The sequence below is a fragment of the Pavona decussata genome, unplaced genomic scaffold, assembly GCF_977016875.1.
Source record: "Pavona decussata unplaced genomic scaffold, jaPavDecu1.1 SCAFFOLD_238, whole genome shotgun sequence".
Lineage (NCBI taxonomy): Eukaryota > Metazoa > Cnidaria > Anthozoa > Scleractinia > Agariciidae > Pavona > Pavona decussata.
This window is the reverse complement of record NW_028145643.1, coordinates 1051044-1069121: the sequence shown is the minus strand read 5'-3', so window position 1 is coordinate 1069121 and position 18078 is coordinate 1051044. Positions and strand designations below refer to the sequence as shown.

Below are 18078 nucleotides of genomic sequence, written 5' to 3'. Positions count from 1 at the left end.
TTAAATCAGGTTTAACAAAATGAAAATTGGTAACAGAAAGCTGAACCGTTGGCTTTGACAAAGGATTCAAGTAAACGTGAACTTATGCTTTCATTTGTGCTAAATCTGTAGTCGACAAAAATCCGAAAGCAGCTTTTATGGAGGAAACAATTTTAAACTGTGCTTAACTAAACAGCTTTTAAACGTGTTTAAGTCTTGTTGTGAATGGGGCATTACAAGTCTCCATTTTAAACGTTGAGCTCAGAACGTAGTTATGCTCATGACCATAATGATAGTTAACATTTTTTGCTTTTTACAAGCTGTATGCTTTCATTCATTCATTCATTCATTCATTCATTCATTCATTCATTCATTCATTCATTCATTCATTCATTCATTCATTCATTCATTCATTCATTCATTCATTCATTCATTCATTCATTCATTCATTCATTCATTTTGCCATTAACCAGAAATACAACAACAGTATACAGAAATACATTAAAGATAATATACAATATTCCTACTAAATTATTTACAAGATCAAATGTGGTAAAGGTAAGGAAGCCTATATAGAAGCCGGGGGCTTATAAACTATAGGCTTCCTGGAACTGAAGCTTTGTTTAATATGGCATGTAATCATAGAAGACATAAGGCAATACTTTATCTTACACCGACGCTATGGTATCAAATTTGAGCCTTTTTCGACCTGGTTGCTGATGAGATCAGTATACTCAATCCACCGTACGGGAAAAAGACGGCGGCTGTACATTTTACCACAATACCTTGCGTGCACAACCAATAGGCACAAAGAAAGGCATATTTCTTTGCGAAATTCGTCCTTGTACTACAACATTGTGCATGCTGGATTTGAAGTTTTAGAACTGTTCTGTCCATTTTTATGCGCGCTAAGAATTATAGGTAAATGTACTAGTCGCCATCTTCTTCGGTAGGGTGAACTGATTCAAATCCACTAGAAATCAGGAAGTCATTACGATTTCCTCCGCTGTAGATAGACTGAGTGTTAGGACGTGATTTCTTTCCAGTCATAAACCTTTGCCTTCAAAAGAACATTAAATTCATTAAATAAACATCAACGCGGCATCGAATTTCAATCACAGCGATTTTTCCCAGATAAGTCGTTCTCCATCAGACTCTGAAAATCACGCTACGTATTAACGTCACAATCCTTCGAAAATTGTTTGCAGGGATTTGCATTGACAAAACTAGCAACGACGACTTTAGTTTAAGTATTATAACTTTTTAGTTGCTCGACGAAATTCAAAAGCAACATGAGAAGAAAATAAAGCAAATACAGACAAAACATCAACCAAACTTGAAAACAAAACAAACTGTTTTGCTGTATACGCAGCAGGTGTTCACTACATTGCATTTTGACCTGCATTTTGATAGAGGGACACTTTAAAGCTTGTACAATGTCTCCTAAGGAAGAAGCGAAAAATGTACAAGGTATAGAATTTCTTAAGAGCTGCGATATTCAGCTACGGTTACCAAGAAACGTTACATCCCCGTGTAAAGTCTTCGAGAAATTCAAAATGGTGGGCGGCGAAGACTCCGGCCGAATCGGGGTGTATTTTGTCACTTAATTTTCGTCTTCGCTTTAAATTTTTCCGGGATCAAATATGACTACTACAATACTATACTAAATACTCCAGTTTGTTCAAAGTTTCTCTACTAGTGCGGATGGCGAAGATGGAAGTGAATAACAATTTGAAAACATGGCCAAATTTTGAAAGTCCCTCCTTGTCTCTTGGAAACAATCGACAGGGCTAACACAGGAAAAAAATGAGTGCGCATGCTTCGCAGCTTTGTGATTCGAGCGACACAGTCGCAAAATGAGTGTGCATGCTCTGGAGATTTGCGATTAAACTGAGCGTGAATCGATTACGAATGCTCCACTTCAATCGCCAAATTCACACCTGTTAGCACGGTAATTTTTTTTGTTGAATAAGATATGCGATGGAGTAAGTTCGAAGGCACCTTTCCTGAAAGCGGCAACCTTATCTATTGTGATTTCGGCTTATCCCCGCGTAACGAAAACAAACAATGGGAATTTTAAATTGCGGCCATTTCGCCGCGTAAGATTGCTCACGCGTGACGAGCATGCGCACTCATTTTGCCGCTGTGTCGCTCGAATCGACGCAGCGGCAAAATGAGTGCGCGTACTCGTCATGCGTTAGCAATCTTACTCGACAAAACGGTGGCATTTTTTAAAATTCCCATTGCTTCTTCTCATTCCGCGTGAATAAGCCCAAATCAAAATAGATAAGGTTGTCGATCTCAAGAAATGTTCCTTCGAACTTCCTCCATCACATATCTTATTCAACCAAAAAAAATTATTGTGCTAAGAGGTGTGAATTTGGCGATTGAAGTGGAGCGTAATCGATTCACGCTTGAATCACAAATCACCGGAGCATGCACACTCATTTTGCCGCTGTGTCGCTCGAATCACAAACCTGCGGAGCATGCGCACTTATTTTTTCGCTGTGTTAGCCCCGTCGTTTGTTTCCAAGACACGGACTTGCAAAATTTGGTCATTTCTTCAAATTGTAACTCACTTCCATCGTCGACATCCTCATTAGTATAGAAACTTTGAACAAAGTGGAGTATTTAGTTTCAGGGCGTCGATGGCTAGATCCAAATCCCCTGAGATGTTATGCTTACACTTTGACTCATTTGCTTCAAATTAACAACTAACAGCAACTTGAATTTACCACATACCTGAGAATTTAATATACATGTCTCATCTAATATGCTGGTAAAATACACCTGTGTACAAAATTTAAAGAAAAACTAGCCCTAGCTAAGGTGGCTCAAAAAAGTTTGGGCGCGTTTAGATTAGGCTATTAAGCGCGCGCTAGGGTTGTGGTACGCAAATACGACGGTCTTTAAACTGATCCCTCAATTTCACATGAAATGGATAATAAAGTTAAGTTTTGATCCTAAATAACTAAGTTTCTCGTTTTTGGACTCTTTTTCTTTTCTTTCCGAGCAAAAAAAAAAAAAACAAACATTCACCAAGACCTTTCGCATGCTTTTCATCTTTGCCATGAAACCCAAATAAAATCACGCATACGCATTTGACCAAAAAATTGCGACTGGTTGTTTTCGTGGAAATGAACTGTTTTCTAAGGAACCACTCATTAGAATTCCTTGAAATTTGGCATGAAAATAGTTCCCTAAAAGCGTAACTCGCCTACAAAGAGAAACCTAAATCTAACAGAGGGTATCTTCACAAAACATTAAAATGCAAAATCAATATTTGCAGGAGATCTCTCTGTCAAAGTTACATGAAAGTAGTGCAACTGTGTCAGTGTTTTGTGAGTTGTCCTGGATACAAAAAATGGAAAACATCTAATGAGTACATTTTCTAAAAATAAAGGAAACCTACTATTTATGGACGTTTATTAGTTCGCTGCATTGCCATGGAAACGGTGCTTAGCTCAACAAGACGTACGAAAGTACATTTTTTCTTAGTTGGTCTTACACCATACCAATTTTGGGCGTCCAGAAATACATAGTTTACAAATAACGTCTTCTAACACCTGTACACTAAATAACTGTATTCAGCCACCTTTAATTCATGGTTAATAAAAATAGTAAATTAAATACACTCAAAAATAATTTTATAAAAACTGTCCCTTGGTAATTCCTAGTTGATATAAAAATATTCAGCCAAATGCACAAATCCTAATCTTATTCAGTTTGGCTGCCCATTATATGAAGCTCGACCTTGTGAAAAACATGCTATCTACGTGCATCAATAGCTACACCAAAGTCCACTGCGATGTTATGTTCACACAAATAATCGCTTTATGAAAACTAACTGTAATTTAATATATTAACAGCATGAGAATTTAATATATCATCTACATTCAAAATATGGTGGTAAAATACACTTGAAAATAAATTTATAAAAACTATACCTAGTTAACTCCTCGTTGATAAAAATATTCAGCCAAATGCTCAAATCGTAATCCTATAATCGCTCTATTACACCTCACAACTAGCAACAACTTTAATATATCACTAACATGAGAACTTTATATATCAGCTAAATTTGAAAATGCTTGTAAAATACACTTCTCTATCTATTGAAAAAACTGTGCCTTTTTGATTCTAAGTTGGTGAAAATAGTCGACCAAATGGGTCATTTTCATGATGGCATCATTTGACTACAACTTAACCAGAATTCATTTAATTTTCCTTTTCAAATTCAAATTTTCTAATTCCAGTGGACAGCAAAGAACAATAGCTCTAATTTGTACAAAAACACCAAAAAAAAAAAAAAAATAATAAAAAAATTAAAAAAAATGAAGGATTCTGGTGATTGTAGTTAAATGACGCCATAGTAGAAATGTCTTATTATATTCAGTTTTGCTACCCTATTCTCAGCAACACACACTGTATACTACCAGGATACGAAAAAAAACTTCAAGAAGTCGGATTGAAGTTGCTAGATGTGCACCTCTACAAAACTGTTACAAACACTACTACTAATAACGTTAGAATAACCGCACAGTTATTCTGTTATTTTTAACGCTTCAACTCTTTTTAGAGTTCGATCACATTTGATGAAATGTCTATGACGTTCAGTTCACAAATGTGTAGTCCAAGATTTAGCTCTAGTTCGTTCTGTTGTACTCGACACGGCTGTAAAATGCTAAAAAACGTTCTCTGGTTAAAAAAAATTATTCAAGAAATGCGCTTTCGGTTACCAGACTGCAGCCTTTGACGAATAATAAAAGTGCGCGAATGCATGAAATATGTGAGTATAAGTAAGTGCGCGAAAAAATAGCGAAATAATAAGCTAAATTTGAGCAGCCACTTTAAGGGAATCGAGTATTGCTTCGGTAGCCGCATGGAATTGACATTTTCCTCATTAGTCATAGCAGTAAGCCACGACTTAAGAGTTTTTCGTACTAGGTGGTCACCTTTATCAATCACATTTGCATTTTCAAAATTAATTGAGTGGTGTTTGGTCCACGCGTGATAAGAAATGTTGGATTCTTTTTGGTACTGAGTTCTTTACATTTGTAAAGTCTTCTTTCTCTCAAGTTTTAAGGCATCTACCAGTTTCGCCGATGTAACTCAAAGAGCAGTCTTGACAAGAGATCTTGTAGACTACATCAGTTTCAAGGTGACTGGGTGGTCTGAATTTCAGTGAAGTAAATCTTGTTATAGAGTTCTTGTTGTAGGGTCTCTTGTTGAAAAGTTCTGGGAGGTTTTGTGAAGAACTTGAATACCAATGTTAAGGAGAAGACCTTTAACCAGTTCGGTAAGACCAATGATGTAAGGAAGGCAAGCGAAATCAAAGGTTGTGTTGGATGGATCGGCCCACATGGAGAACATACCGCCGGACTAATTCTTGTGGCGAAGGAATTGTTTGTGTGAGAGGTTTCTTCTTTAATATATTTGAAATAATTGTCAGACGGTGGCCATTGGCTTGTAAGGCATCCCTGACGTGCCTTATTTCTTCAGATTTTTCATGTTGCGCTTGGGAGATTGGAAGCGCGACGTACTAAAGAGTGAAGGCTGTGCTGATTTTATGTGGCTTCTATAACGGTATTGTTTCTATTGTCTATTGGCCTCAACAGGAAACCATCCCATACTGAGAGATATTCAGACTTGAGCTCTCATCATTATTAAAAAAAAAAAAAAAAAAAAAAAAAAAAAAAAAAAAACAATTGACCTTTAAAACGCAAGTGTGATTGATAGAAGTGAACATCAAGTGCGAAAAACTCTTGAGTCACGGTATACTGCCATGACTAAGGAAGCAGGTAGCAATTCCATGCCGTTACCAAGACAATACTCGATTAATTTAAAATAGCTACTCGTAATTAGTTTAATATTCCGCTATTTTTTCGCACTTAGTTACGTACGCTTATATTTTCAAGCAATTGTCGCTGTTATCATTCGCCAAAGTCTGTAGTCTGGTAGCCAAAGGTTCATTTCTTAAAGAATTTTTTAACAAGAGAACGTTTTTTGGCTTTTAATATGTATGATTCTGGTCAGTTACTCGTCCTTCTTTGCAATCTTCGCGTTGCTGTGACAACACAGCTGTGTTCTTCAGTCAACGGATTCATCCACAGACCATCAAGACGAGTCTTAACGTGTCCTGCCAAACAAACAACAAAACAAAACAAAACAAAAAATCAACAAAATATATTTTGTGACTAAACAAGACTACTATCTGAATAAATGGTTATCAACCAGTTCACCCGCTATTTTTTTACCAAGGAGCGCTTTATAAATACACAAAACTTAATTATCAGCAAATAGACAATTTTACAGTTGTGTACAAAGTGACTTGGCCTTGGATTGGAAGCGAGGCTGGAAGTGAATTTGTTTTGATACAAACCTCACCGCTTGTCATATGTACATCATGCTGTTCTTATGCTAACTACAGTCAACTCTATTAATTGCGGACACCCTCGGGACCGCGAGTAGTCCGTAATAGTAGAAATTTATTTCAGTTAAACGTTTGTAATTAATTTTTGCTGGGGATTTAGTTGCTGTCCGTGTTATTGGGGTGACCGTAATAGCAAGGTGTCCGCAAGGCGAGAGTTGATTGTAGCTTTTTCTCTTTTCTTCACATCCATGTGAAGTCCCCAGCCGGGTCGCTCTCTACTGTTACTAATTAAGCCAAAACGTTCCGTTTCTAATTCCGGAAACTTTCCGTGCCTAACAAATGAAACGTTTTTTCTGGACCTGAGGAAGAGCCTCCTTTTTAGTTACAAACTTGCATTGTCATTGGTTGATCAAAAAACGAAGCCAGTCATATGGATGAAGGTGTTTAGAGCTTCTGATCAAAAGCTCGCACTCGTTGATGATACATTACTTAAAACAAAGCTACGTCAATCACAGTTTCTTAGAATTGCGACTAACCTTTTTCTCCTTCTGCTGCATTTATTCTCTCCTTGCAACTTCACCTTGAAAACTTTAAACCTGGATTTGAAGAACTCTGAGCCAACGGTGATAAGACCTTTTCCAGGGCAAGTTGCCAAAGCCGGTTCAGAATGAGGCCTGGCGTCAATATCCAATACACAGAGTAGATCCCCTGACCTAACATTGAACAGTCGAAGGAGGGAAACTCCGCAGCGATCCCAGTTGGGGCAAAGAACACAACACTCCTCGTTACCGACAAACTTAAAACAGTTAGTAAGGTTACACAATTTGTGAAGCACCTTTCCCGAAACTGCATCCAGAACGAACAGGCCTGACACACGGGGAACACTACGAAACAATATTAGAATAAAATTATCCATAGGAGAAAAAATCCCTTGACAAGACCAATAGAAAAGTAATTCTCTAGAACCACTTGACTGCCACCTTTCTTCCCATAAACGCACAGTCTCACTCTGCCACAACGCAAGTGAACGTTGAGACTTATCAAAGGTCATCAGCTGGCATTTGCTGTTACAAGCAATCACCCTCCCGGAAGGCGGTTTGAATGTTGGCATTCTGTCTCCAGTAACAGTATCCAGAATAGAGACTTCACTGGGCCCAAAACATGCCACCAACTTGTCTGAAATGGGGTGTGGGATTCCACATACGTCAGTCCATCTATGGATGGGCCTAGTCAACTCAAAGTTCCACAGCTCAAGAGCTCTCTTGCTTGTCAAAAGAATACCTCCTCTAAAAGCAAAAAGATTGGTCCACCAGTTAGTAAAGTTAAGGCAAAAGACTTTCTCCATCCTGAGCTTCCCACTTGATACTTCCCAAGCCGTCAATCGTGTTCGTTCAAGGAGTTCACAGCCGAGAACATAAACAGTATCGCCGTCAACAGAGAATGTTATTGCCTGTACGTAAGTCTCAGTTGATACCCGATTGTAAAAGCTTACGCTTCTTCTTGACTTCCTTGCTTCATCGCGATATAACATTTCTACGACACCTATCCGTGGATAGTTCTTTAAAACAAATTGCTTATTGAGAACAAAGTCACTCGATGAATCATCAGTTAAAGGGAAATATCCATGTTTGTCATCATATAAACAGATAGGATCTCCTAATAAAAAACCACCAACGCTATGCGATTCAGGCTCGCAGAGCTCAGATGAAACAAGGCCAGAATAGCGGTCCATGGAAAAGTGTCCATGATTCTGCATATCGATACTTAAACAATCAAACAACTGCTCTTGCACAGCACTCGCATCAGGCGCGTCTACATAACTAACATAACTGCGACAAAAAAGAAATCGACAGTCCGGGGAGAATGTTATCATTCCGCATATCTCTGAAAGAGTAGTTTCTGTTAGTGTTCTAAGACCATCCATCGCATCAACTAAGCAGACAGAACCGCTCAAATGTGAAATTGCAAGCAGCCGACCATCTTGGGACCATGCAAAAGATAAAACATCTTCATCTCTGGTGACACGGCTAATCTCTCTACCATCCGTCAGACTCCACATGATAAGGCATTTACCATCATCCGGACAATCAGTCAGAATCGTGTCGCCGGAAATTGAACAAACAGAGAAACTACACTTGCTTTCGGGGAAAAGAGGATTCAGGTCTCCGTCAAAAGTATAAGCATGGCTTAACACTCCTGGTAAGATGACATCCTCAACAGGATGAAAAACAACAGAGCGAAAAAATGAGGCAACAAAGTCAGGTGATAACGTCACTAATAACTCATCTGGCAAAGGGTTTACTTTGGACATTCTAAATGGATGGCAAAACAAGTGGTTTCCGTAATGCTTTGTATTGATCGCACTACGTTGCCATATTTGCTTGCCGGTAAGAATTGACCATAGCTGAATGGTATCATCACAGCATTCACACACCATGAAGTCTGACCGTGGTGACACATCAAAACAAGCTACCTGAGATGAACAATCAAATCGAGTTTGAACAACTCCTTGTATCTCATTTTTGTGTAAGCATTCCATGTACGGTACATTGGAAAATTTAGCCTCCAAAAGTTTGAGGGCTTCAGAAGAAAGTTCAACACCTCCCTCATTCAACACAGTTTGAAAGATAGTAAGGGGAAATTCTTTCAACTGTGTTCTATGCTTCCTGAGAAGGCACAACAAAGCTTCCAGGGTTTTCTGTCTGCTCAAACTGACTTCATCATTGAAGCCTTCTTGCTGCTGAACACAAACAATATCTTCCGAGGCTATTAAACTGTTTACACACAGCTTTGCATACACAAGCTCTAAGTCTAGCACATAGTTATTAACAACTTCTTCAAGGCTGCATGCTCTTGCACCGTCATCTAACTGCAGCATGTGTTGAACACCATGTTGCGAGGCATACTTTGCCATGTCAGAAAAGGGCTGTGAGCTATGGACGTCTTTTCTTTTGACATCATTCAATTCCTGAATGCAGAGCCTAGAGAGGATACGGTGACCTTTGGTTTCATTCACAGTGAATTTGTGTTTCCCATAGCATGAGGTATCGGCCAGCCAGTCTTTGACCGACTTGTGAAAAAAGTGAATACAGTCATCTTCAACGGGTAGAAGTGATGAGATGCAAGCAATGGCCTCCCCTACTTTTCGTTCAACATCTGACGGCGTTTGGTCCGGGAAAAACAATTTAGAAACAAAACCAAGTGGCAATGGTTCCCTAGCAGCCGTGATGGCACTCAAGAAATCGAAATATTGGCCTACAGTTATCTGCAATTCGTTACAAAGGTCAGTCTCCAGACGCTTGAAATAAGACTGGTAAACAGATGAAATATCCGTCGGTAGGATGCTGTAAAGCCGATCCGGTTTGACGATTGAAAAATTCTTCCTTATGAAATCGATCAGAAATTGAGCATACAGAATGACTCCTCCTGACTTTTGTACAAGCTTTTGTAAGATAACTTCACGATTTTCAGCTTGTAGTACATCTCCTATCTGCAGTTCAAAACACAGGCGAATGTCCTTCAAGTTCTCTTCATCATCTGGTTTCAGCACTAAGGGGCACAAGTCTTTCAGGCTGTCTGAAATGTTTATTTCAGGTCGTGCTGTCACGAGGAATCTAATCCAAAGTGGAAGCTTGTTAAAGTACTTGGCAATCACGTCTAGGAGGTCATTTCGTCCTTGGTATTCACTTTCATCTAACGCATCAATTACCATTAGATACGTAACACCTGGGTCTCTTAATCCGCTTAGAGGCTCTTCAAAAAGCAATTCAAACAGATCCCCTACTTCCATTTCGTTAATCGATTTACCCAGATTTGAGGACAGCTGTTCCACAAGAGCTTTCTTGTATTCTGGCAAACAACGAGACATGTGCCGGGCTAGCGACTGTAGCATCACCTTGGGATCCCTGCGGCGTGCTTTGTTATGCTGACAGAAGTGGCTCCCCGACAGTCTACCAGTTTCTTGCATTCTTTTGCACATCTCAGCTGCGATAACAGATTTCCCCATTCCAGCATTTCCGCTGATCACCATAACGCGATTTGGAGAGCTTCTGTCATCCAACCAGCTATTGACCTTTACAAAGATGGGTTCACGAGTTCCTTCTAAATATCTCTCTGAGTGATACCTGATATCAATGTGCGGATCAACCTTGGCGAGCTTCTTTAAGACATTTTCATCTTCCTGGTCTTGGTTAAGTTGTGTCTGACAAATTTCAGTAACAGCTTGATGTACTTCTTCTAGCATGGACTTGTTTTCCTGAACAGCCTGTTGAGTTGAGGTCTGAAAGTGGCGTATATCCTTTAGCTGTGTTTTGATGTCCTCTTCACTCTCTGCCCAGCCACGTAAAGCATCAAGATAATCTTCCTCTCCACCACGCTCTGCCTTCAGTCTATCAATTTCCGGCTGGCCTAACCCAAGAGACACAAGAATAGCACTGATTTCCTGCCACAAAGCATTGAAAGTTGGTGTATCAACACCAGTGGCTGCTACATGACCATACAACTGATTACGGAAAAGCTTAATGCGAGCAAGGTTTGCCTCACGAGAGGTGTCACTAGCGGGAGGCTTAGAATGCCAACCTGACGGGGGAGGGGTGAGTCCACAAATGTTTGTCAGAAGGAGGAATAGCAGAGTGATGTCAAAAGTGTTGGAGTCTGGGGCGGCTCCACCTGGAGGGAACAGCTTGTCCCACTGATGACCATTCAGAATTCTTCGACCGAAAAGTTTGTTAAGAATGGAATAAGAAGCATTGAGATCAGCCGCCAAGTTTGCGGGGGGATGGTAACTATCAAACACATTCCTAAGAACTGTTGTTCCACCATCAATCAGAAGTCTGCTCAGCTTGGCTCCATTCGTCTTCTCTTCAGAGCTCGCCAGGGCTGATGATGATGCAGCAGCTGCCATGTTAGTCCACTCCACTAAGTTCTCAAACTGTAGCTACAAACAACAGAAAAGTATGGTAATTAATTTATATATCAAGTTGTTGTGTGATCAAGGCTGATTGGTCTCATTACCCTAGCCATTTTGTGATTGACGAGAAAAATCGCAAAAATTAATGTCTGTTTCTAAATGGTATGTAGCCACCAGATTAGCTGCTAGTTAGAAGCAATAAAGGCAAAAAGGTAACTCAATAACAGACATCACCAAACCTAGGGCTGAAAAAGGATAAACCTTCCTGTCAATAAATCTTACTTAATCCATCAACCAACCAACAAACCATTCACCCACCCACCCAAGGGTTTCAGCAAATATTGAGTAGGTGCCAAAGAAGCTAAAGTAGGTGGCAGTCTAAGAGAGTTCATGTTAAGATTTAGAAGATAATCGAGACAAAGGGGCTGGTCGCACTAGGCGACGAAAATTTTGTAAGCTCGGCCGAATTTCAGGAAAAAGTTTGGTTTGACAAATTTTTGTTCCAAAATTTTTGTTAAACGCGATCGCACTGGGAAGTGACAATCTTATCTTTTATGCCGAAAACGTCAATCAAATTGTTTGCCCTTTTCAAATATCCATTTCGGCGACGGGTGTTAAACCTTGAACTTGGTTCTTCGTTTATGATCTGGCTTGGAAAAATTTGGGAGATAACTCCCTCTCTGTTCCTGTTTATTTGTCAGTAACGACCTGTACGGCCCAACGCCAGCTGCGCCTTGAAACCGCTGAAAATCGAAATTTTGGTACGGAAAGCGGGCGAAATTTTCACTGTCCATGCTTGTTGCACTGAGTCCACTGAAGTACTTTTCTTGGCGCGCTTTGAATTAACATGATACCTGTTCGCGCGTTAATGGAGTATGGAAGGTTATCATGGATTTTGTGACACTAAACAAACAAAAAAGTGCGATAAAATCGCCTGACAAAAAATCGGCAAGACCAAGGGGCTCGCCGATTTTTTGTCGCGGCTTCTTTGAAGTTTGGTAAGGTCGGAAAAAATTTTGTCAAGGCAAAACACGCTGGTTGCACTCGTCTACAACACTCGTTGACAGTTTTTTTTGCAAAGTAAACAAAAATTCTGCCTAGTGCGACCGGCCCCAAAGTAGCTGTCAAATAGATGCATTCAAGCAAGTCTGTTTCCATTGCTAGTAATCATGCTTTGCACAACCAACCCCCACCCACCAGGGCAAGAAGTCAAGGAAGCAAGCAATGAATCTATCACTCCATCAGTCCTTGCTATAAAGCTTACAAAACATTGTTAATGTTTAAGGCATCTTACCACAATTTGTTTCCTTCATTAAATAAACTGCCATATTTCTATATGAAACTGCTCCCACAACCTGGAATGAAAGATTAAACAACAGCTGATAACTTTGCAATGAAAAAAATATGGACTATCATTGATGTGGATTCAAAATTTATGTTTTATGTTTATTTTAGCTCCTAGCTGTAAGGGACTCAGATACAATCCTGGCCTATATTTTGTAGCACAGACATGAAAATAGCATTTACAGTGTGCAACTGTGTTCTCAATTATCTATAACCAGCCACCATGAGCTTGGTGGTGCCATCATAAATTTGCAAATTTATGGAAGCCCCCCCCCCCCCCCCCCACCCCCTCTCCCCCAAGGAAAGTCGAAGGTCACTGAAGTCATTCAGAGTATACATAAACACAGCAAGATGACAACATTGTATGGGAGAAGGGGGCAGGGAGGTATTTCGTGTTAAGATTTAGAAATCGTCCCAACATTTTGGCCAGGATTTTAGGTAGACAGGAAGGCAGGTAGGTAGGTAGGCACAGGCATACATTACCACAAGTTGTTTCCTCCATTAAATTAACTACCATTCTTCTACATGATAATCTTCTACAACCTGGAATGAAAGATCAAACAACAACAAGTAATAACTTTGCAAGGTAAATATGTACTTCAGTGATGTGAAAAAATATTGTTAATATCTTGTAAAAGTGACTCATGTACTAAATTATAAAATAAACTGTGCATTATATTTTATAAAGCTCTGTACCCAGCAAAGTAGGCACTTGAGTATTTTTTGTGTCATGCTTTTGGGGCACAAGTACATGTATAAGACTGTCAAATTGGGGCGAGTGTTTAGCATAGATCTACACTTTGTTGGAAATTGTGCCTACCTTCCCTGGTGTACAGGCTAACTGAAAAGCTCTGCTACAGACGATAGCATGAGGAATGAAAAGGAAAATTCCTCTCTCTAGCAAAAAAATTCAGGAAGACTTCAATTAATTTTATTATTTGTCAGATTGTTGAATCTCATAAAGGATAAATACCGTAATACCTCATGGAATTGTGGTATTTTTCAATAATTGAAAAATACCACAAAATACCACACTCATTTTGAAATCACTGGTGATCCTTGCAATCTGATTGGCTCTCAACAGTGCAATTTATTCCCAAATTGCACCATTTTTTGCCCTAAATTGCATCCTTTCTTTAGCCCATCAAAATGAAAATGAAGTAACAAAAATAGAATATTAATATTGACAATAAAACTCCGTGATTTCAAAATAGACTGTAATAAAGTGGTAATTGAACTTTGTGTCATGCAATTGTGGTCTGAAATCATACTTGTGATTTCAAATCAAACTCGCGCTGCGTGCTCGTTTGATTTTGAAATCACGCGTATGATTTCAGGCCAAATTGCACTCCACTCAGTTTAATTGCCATTATTAATCAGTATAAAACAATAAATTGAAAGGTTTTTGGCCAGACTGTCATAGCTACCTTTTTTGGCCTTGAAATTGAAATTGCTCTAGGTAAGCTCTATTTAGAGACCAGCTATCAAGGAAGAAACTAAGTTGTGTATTAATTTTTGTACTTAATGCTTACATGTAATAAACAAGAAATGAGCGCCTTGCTTTTCTTGAAAAATACAAGCAACCTACAGATTCCCCACCCCCCTTCCATAACTTTGCAAGTGTAAAGCTATGATGATAAGACTTGGAGGAGAGATAGTATGTCCACAGATGTTTTTTTTTTGAGGTCCACAACAAGAAATGATAACATCATATGATGTTTTAATGGCACTGTGATTGTCAAATGGCAGCAATCTTGAATCTGCCATCTTGGATTTCTGGATTTCCTCAAAACTTCAGGAATGTGTCGAAATTGAATGAAAAGGAATCAGAACCAATAAAGTAACGCGAATATAGGCTAAAAAATGTTTTTAAAAAAAGTTATAAGGATTTTTCATTTTCTGACAAATGGCCTTTCAAAAATTGGTTACCATGGCAACATCAAAGTCAATGAACAGTAACCGATGACATCAATTTATTCCCAGATAAATTTCTGAATAAAGTCCTAAAGTCTCAGGCCGTTTGCTCAAATATTAATAAGGTTATTCAGTTTCAAAGTTGATGTGGACAGAATCTACCCTCCCCACATCCCTGACTGATACATTGTACTGGAAGTCTCTTTAGTGATCTCTTGGCAGCAATTAGTTAACAATTAAAATGCAAAATTTTCTGACTGTTTCTAGTAAATAAAGGACGGTGCCTCCTTTTGCTACGCGCATATGTTCTTCACCTCAGGATGGTCTGAGAAAGTTGGGTTTCTTAACAGCGGTGCCTGCTAAAACAGAGATGTTTTTGCACAGTTACACAGGAAAAGCAAATCTTGGCAAGGGCTATTAGAATCCAAAAAGAAAATTAGGGCTAACCATGCATTTTTCAGTTTCAATTTGGGAAAAAATGCCATACATTGTTTTGTATTTTGTTGCCTAATATCTCTAAAAAATGTGTGGTTACCCCCAATTCTCATTTTGTATTCCAATAGCCCTTCCTAAGACCTGCTTTTCCCACATAATTATAGTCATAAACTGCACAAAAATACTTCGGTATTAGTAGGTACCGTCTTTAAAAGAGGTTTTTTTTTTAAAGAGTTTTCAAACAAACAAGGACTCATACACTGAATTGATGAAACTCATTCCCACAACTTTTACCTTGTGTGTAAATTTTTAAGGGAAAAGCTTTGGGAATAAAGTTGATATCATGCCATTGACCTAGCTCCTGAAACAAATGAATATCAAGTGACAACAATAAAAGTGGTCATTCTTAAATTTTCTAATTACATCATGTTCTTGGCCTAATGACGCCAAGAACAGTACTGTGTTTGAATGAGCAAATGCCACAGGTTTGGGGGAAGTGTCACCTACAAGAAAAATCAGATCTTGTGTCTTACAGGGGGAGTCCACCGATGTAGCGGTTGACACCTGGGTTGACTGTTGGTCATTATATAGGTCAATATAGCGACCGGGTATCAATCAAGTATTGGCCATGTATTGACCAATGTGTAATTGACAATCGGCCGCTGCAGCCTATCGATCAATTTTTGGTCATTACTGGGCCGACATATCACTGAGGGATCACAGACAGATCATTGACAGTTGGTTGACATATGATATTGTTTGTCGACTGACGTAGCAGCCAACACCTCAGAGAGGATACACGAGCCGCAACAAACAGTCATTGAACCGACAGTTGATTGACTGTCGGTCGCCATGCTGGTCGATTCAAGTCCAACATATCAGCCACTACTCAGCCAATATGGCAATGACAATAATAAAATCAGTCAACAGGCAGTCTGTTAGGTTGTTGACACTTGTTGATTGACATATCATCGACATTCGATTCATCCACGTTTGATAACAGTCCAGAAAGCTATCATAATGCTGAGAAAATGGCTTAATTTCATTTGTGCTCCATAACTATTTAGCACTGATGTTAGGCACTGCATCAAAAAAATCATATATTTCAGAAAAAAAGGGCAATTAATTGGTATTATGGAAAACGCCTATAAGGATAATCAACAATCCACAGTTACCTGAATTTTCAGGTATTTTTTGTCCCCAGAAAGCCCAAATTTAGGGATTATTTATGTGTTACGGCAATAAGAATGTCTACACTGTACCTCTGCTGATAACCCTTCCAGATAGCTTTTTTATGTGGTGAAACGGTGGAGGTCAATGGCCAAACGCGATCTTTGGCTCCTGCCCAGTTTTCTCTAAACTCTAGGGTTTCCTGTACAAGTGACGATGACAAAAGAAAGAGGATGAAAGATACCAAAAGTCAATTTAAAAGTGAGGGGAAAATGCAAAAAAGAACAATTTGAATAACGAAAATAATTATATAATTAAGTAACAAGAGCTGACCATGTGACAGAACAGTATCAGCAAACTCTCAGGAGAAAATCAGCCAAGTTTTGGTAACTTATTGATTGAGTATCGACCGATATATCGACCAATAGTGTCCATGGAGTAGCAGTTGACAGGTACCTTATTAGACTGTTAGTAATCCCTTCAGGGCAGCAGAATACACAAGATTTCAGTCTAGTACTAGCAGTCAAGCAGTCCAGTACATTGTAAAAAAAGTTGTATATACCACTGATACTTAACTGATACTTGACTGACGGTTCACCAATACATTGCACACACACTAGTGAAGCTATCTCAACCGATGGTTCACCAATCCAATACTCGACCAATACTCCACTGCTATCTGGTCACTATATCAACCACTAGTATATACCACATAAGTGAAAAGTACTATTCACGCGCGCTGATTGGCTAGCTCGGAGGTGATTAGCCGAAGAACTATTCAGCTGCGAGCAGGAGAAGAGAAACAAGATGGCTTCCCGCTTTACCACACTCACTTAAGAGGAAAATATTTCAATAAAAGAGACGGCTATTACAAAAAATACAAAAATGGCAACAAAGTTTGGTTTGACGGCATTGCATGGTAAGTTATTTAATCTTTTAACCCTCATATTCTAAGGCGAAAAATAAAATACAATACATCGTTCACGAAAACTGTCGGGCACCATAATTACAACGTAACAATGAAACATATTATGTTTTGCGGCATGGTTCAATAACAGGACAAAAGAAAAGACACGTAGCAACTAAACAAGTGTGTCCAGAAGTTTTCAGTATTCAATTTTGTCCATGAGAAAGCGAGATGGAACTTTCTACAATAAGAAACCGCATACCGTGAGGCACGCGAGGTTTTTAAAATTTCCCACCATTCGTCGGTATATTGTCAAAAATAAAGTAATTTTTGGTCCACTTCTTACTCAGCTTGTATGATATGTATGATATGATAGTATGATAGTGATGGATATTTACCTCGCCGCTTCGCGGCTCAGTAAATATCCATCACTATTCGCCTCCACTTTAGTGAATAATTATTGTTAAATATATCAACCAACAGTCGACCCAGGTGTTGACTGCTACATAGGTGGACACCCCTATAAGACACATGATCCAAAAAAATTTGAGGATAATTTGTTGAATAAACAGCTGAGTAAATGTTTTTGACTTGGCTCAGTCAATGTGGTGCTAAAACATCTTGGTTATTGAATAAAACAAATAGATTTCATTTTGCCATGGGCCTGTACTCTGATAACGCACAGAGGATGTCAGAACGTGGTAACAACGTCTGCCAGACTACTCCACCACGTTTTGAATCACGTCATCTGTGCGTTAAATTATCAGAGCAAAGAAGCGCAAATTTATAAGTAGCACATAAACCCTGTTGGCAGTCGTTTTGGACAAATTTCTTTTTCAATACAAAAATGTACATTTATCCTATACCTTTCACATCCTGGTTTAAGTCCCCCAGACTGATTCCTTTAGCACAGCATCAACTTTAACCCACAATTTTTAACTATGAAAGCGAAAGCACTAGCCACACACCAAGAAACGAGACAACGAGATCAGAGACCAGAAACCGACCCAGAATCCCCCACAGCCGCACAGTCTGCTGGGTAGCACG

At 39.1% G+C, this 18078-nt stretch overlaps 3 protein-coding genes across 7 annotated transcripts in view; 2 read left to right on the top strand and 1 right to left on the bottom strand.

Moving 5' to 3' along the window:
• The window catches only part of LOC146457648 (uncharacterized), a 103105-nt gene that overhangs the window by 34769 nt on the left and 50258 nt on the right, over positions 1 to 18078 (top strand). The window lies entirely within an intron of this gene.
• The window catches only part of LOC146457647 (uncharacterized), a 103033-nt gene that overhangs the window by 34697 nt on the left and 50258 nt on the right, over positions 1 to 18078 (top strand). The gene's annotated exons all lie outside the window — the stretch shown is intronic.
• Positions 5685 to 18011, bottom strand: LOC146457653 (uncharacterized). Its single transcript, XM_085091595.1, has 5 exons — positions 17898 to 18011; positions 13089 to 13148; positions 12556 to 12616; positions 6889 to 11288; positions 5685 to 6118 (listed from the first exon to the last, which is right to left on the bottom strand). Exons 4-5 carry the CDS (start codon positions 11253 to 11255, stop codon positions 6109 to 6111), a joined length of 4377 nt encoding a protein of 1458 aa, XP_084947721.1. The 5' UTR covers positions 11256 to 11288; positions 12556 to 12616; positions 13089 to 13148; positions 17898 to 18011; the 3' UTR covers positions 5685 to 6108.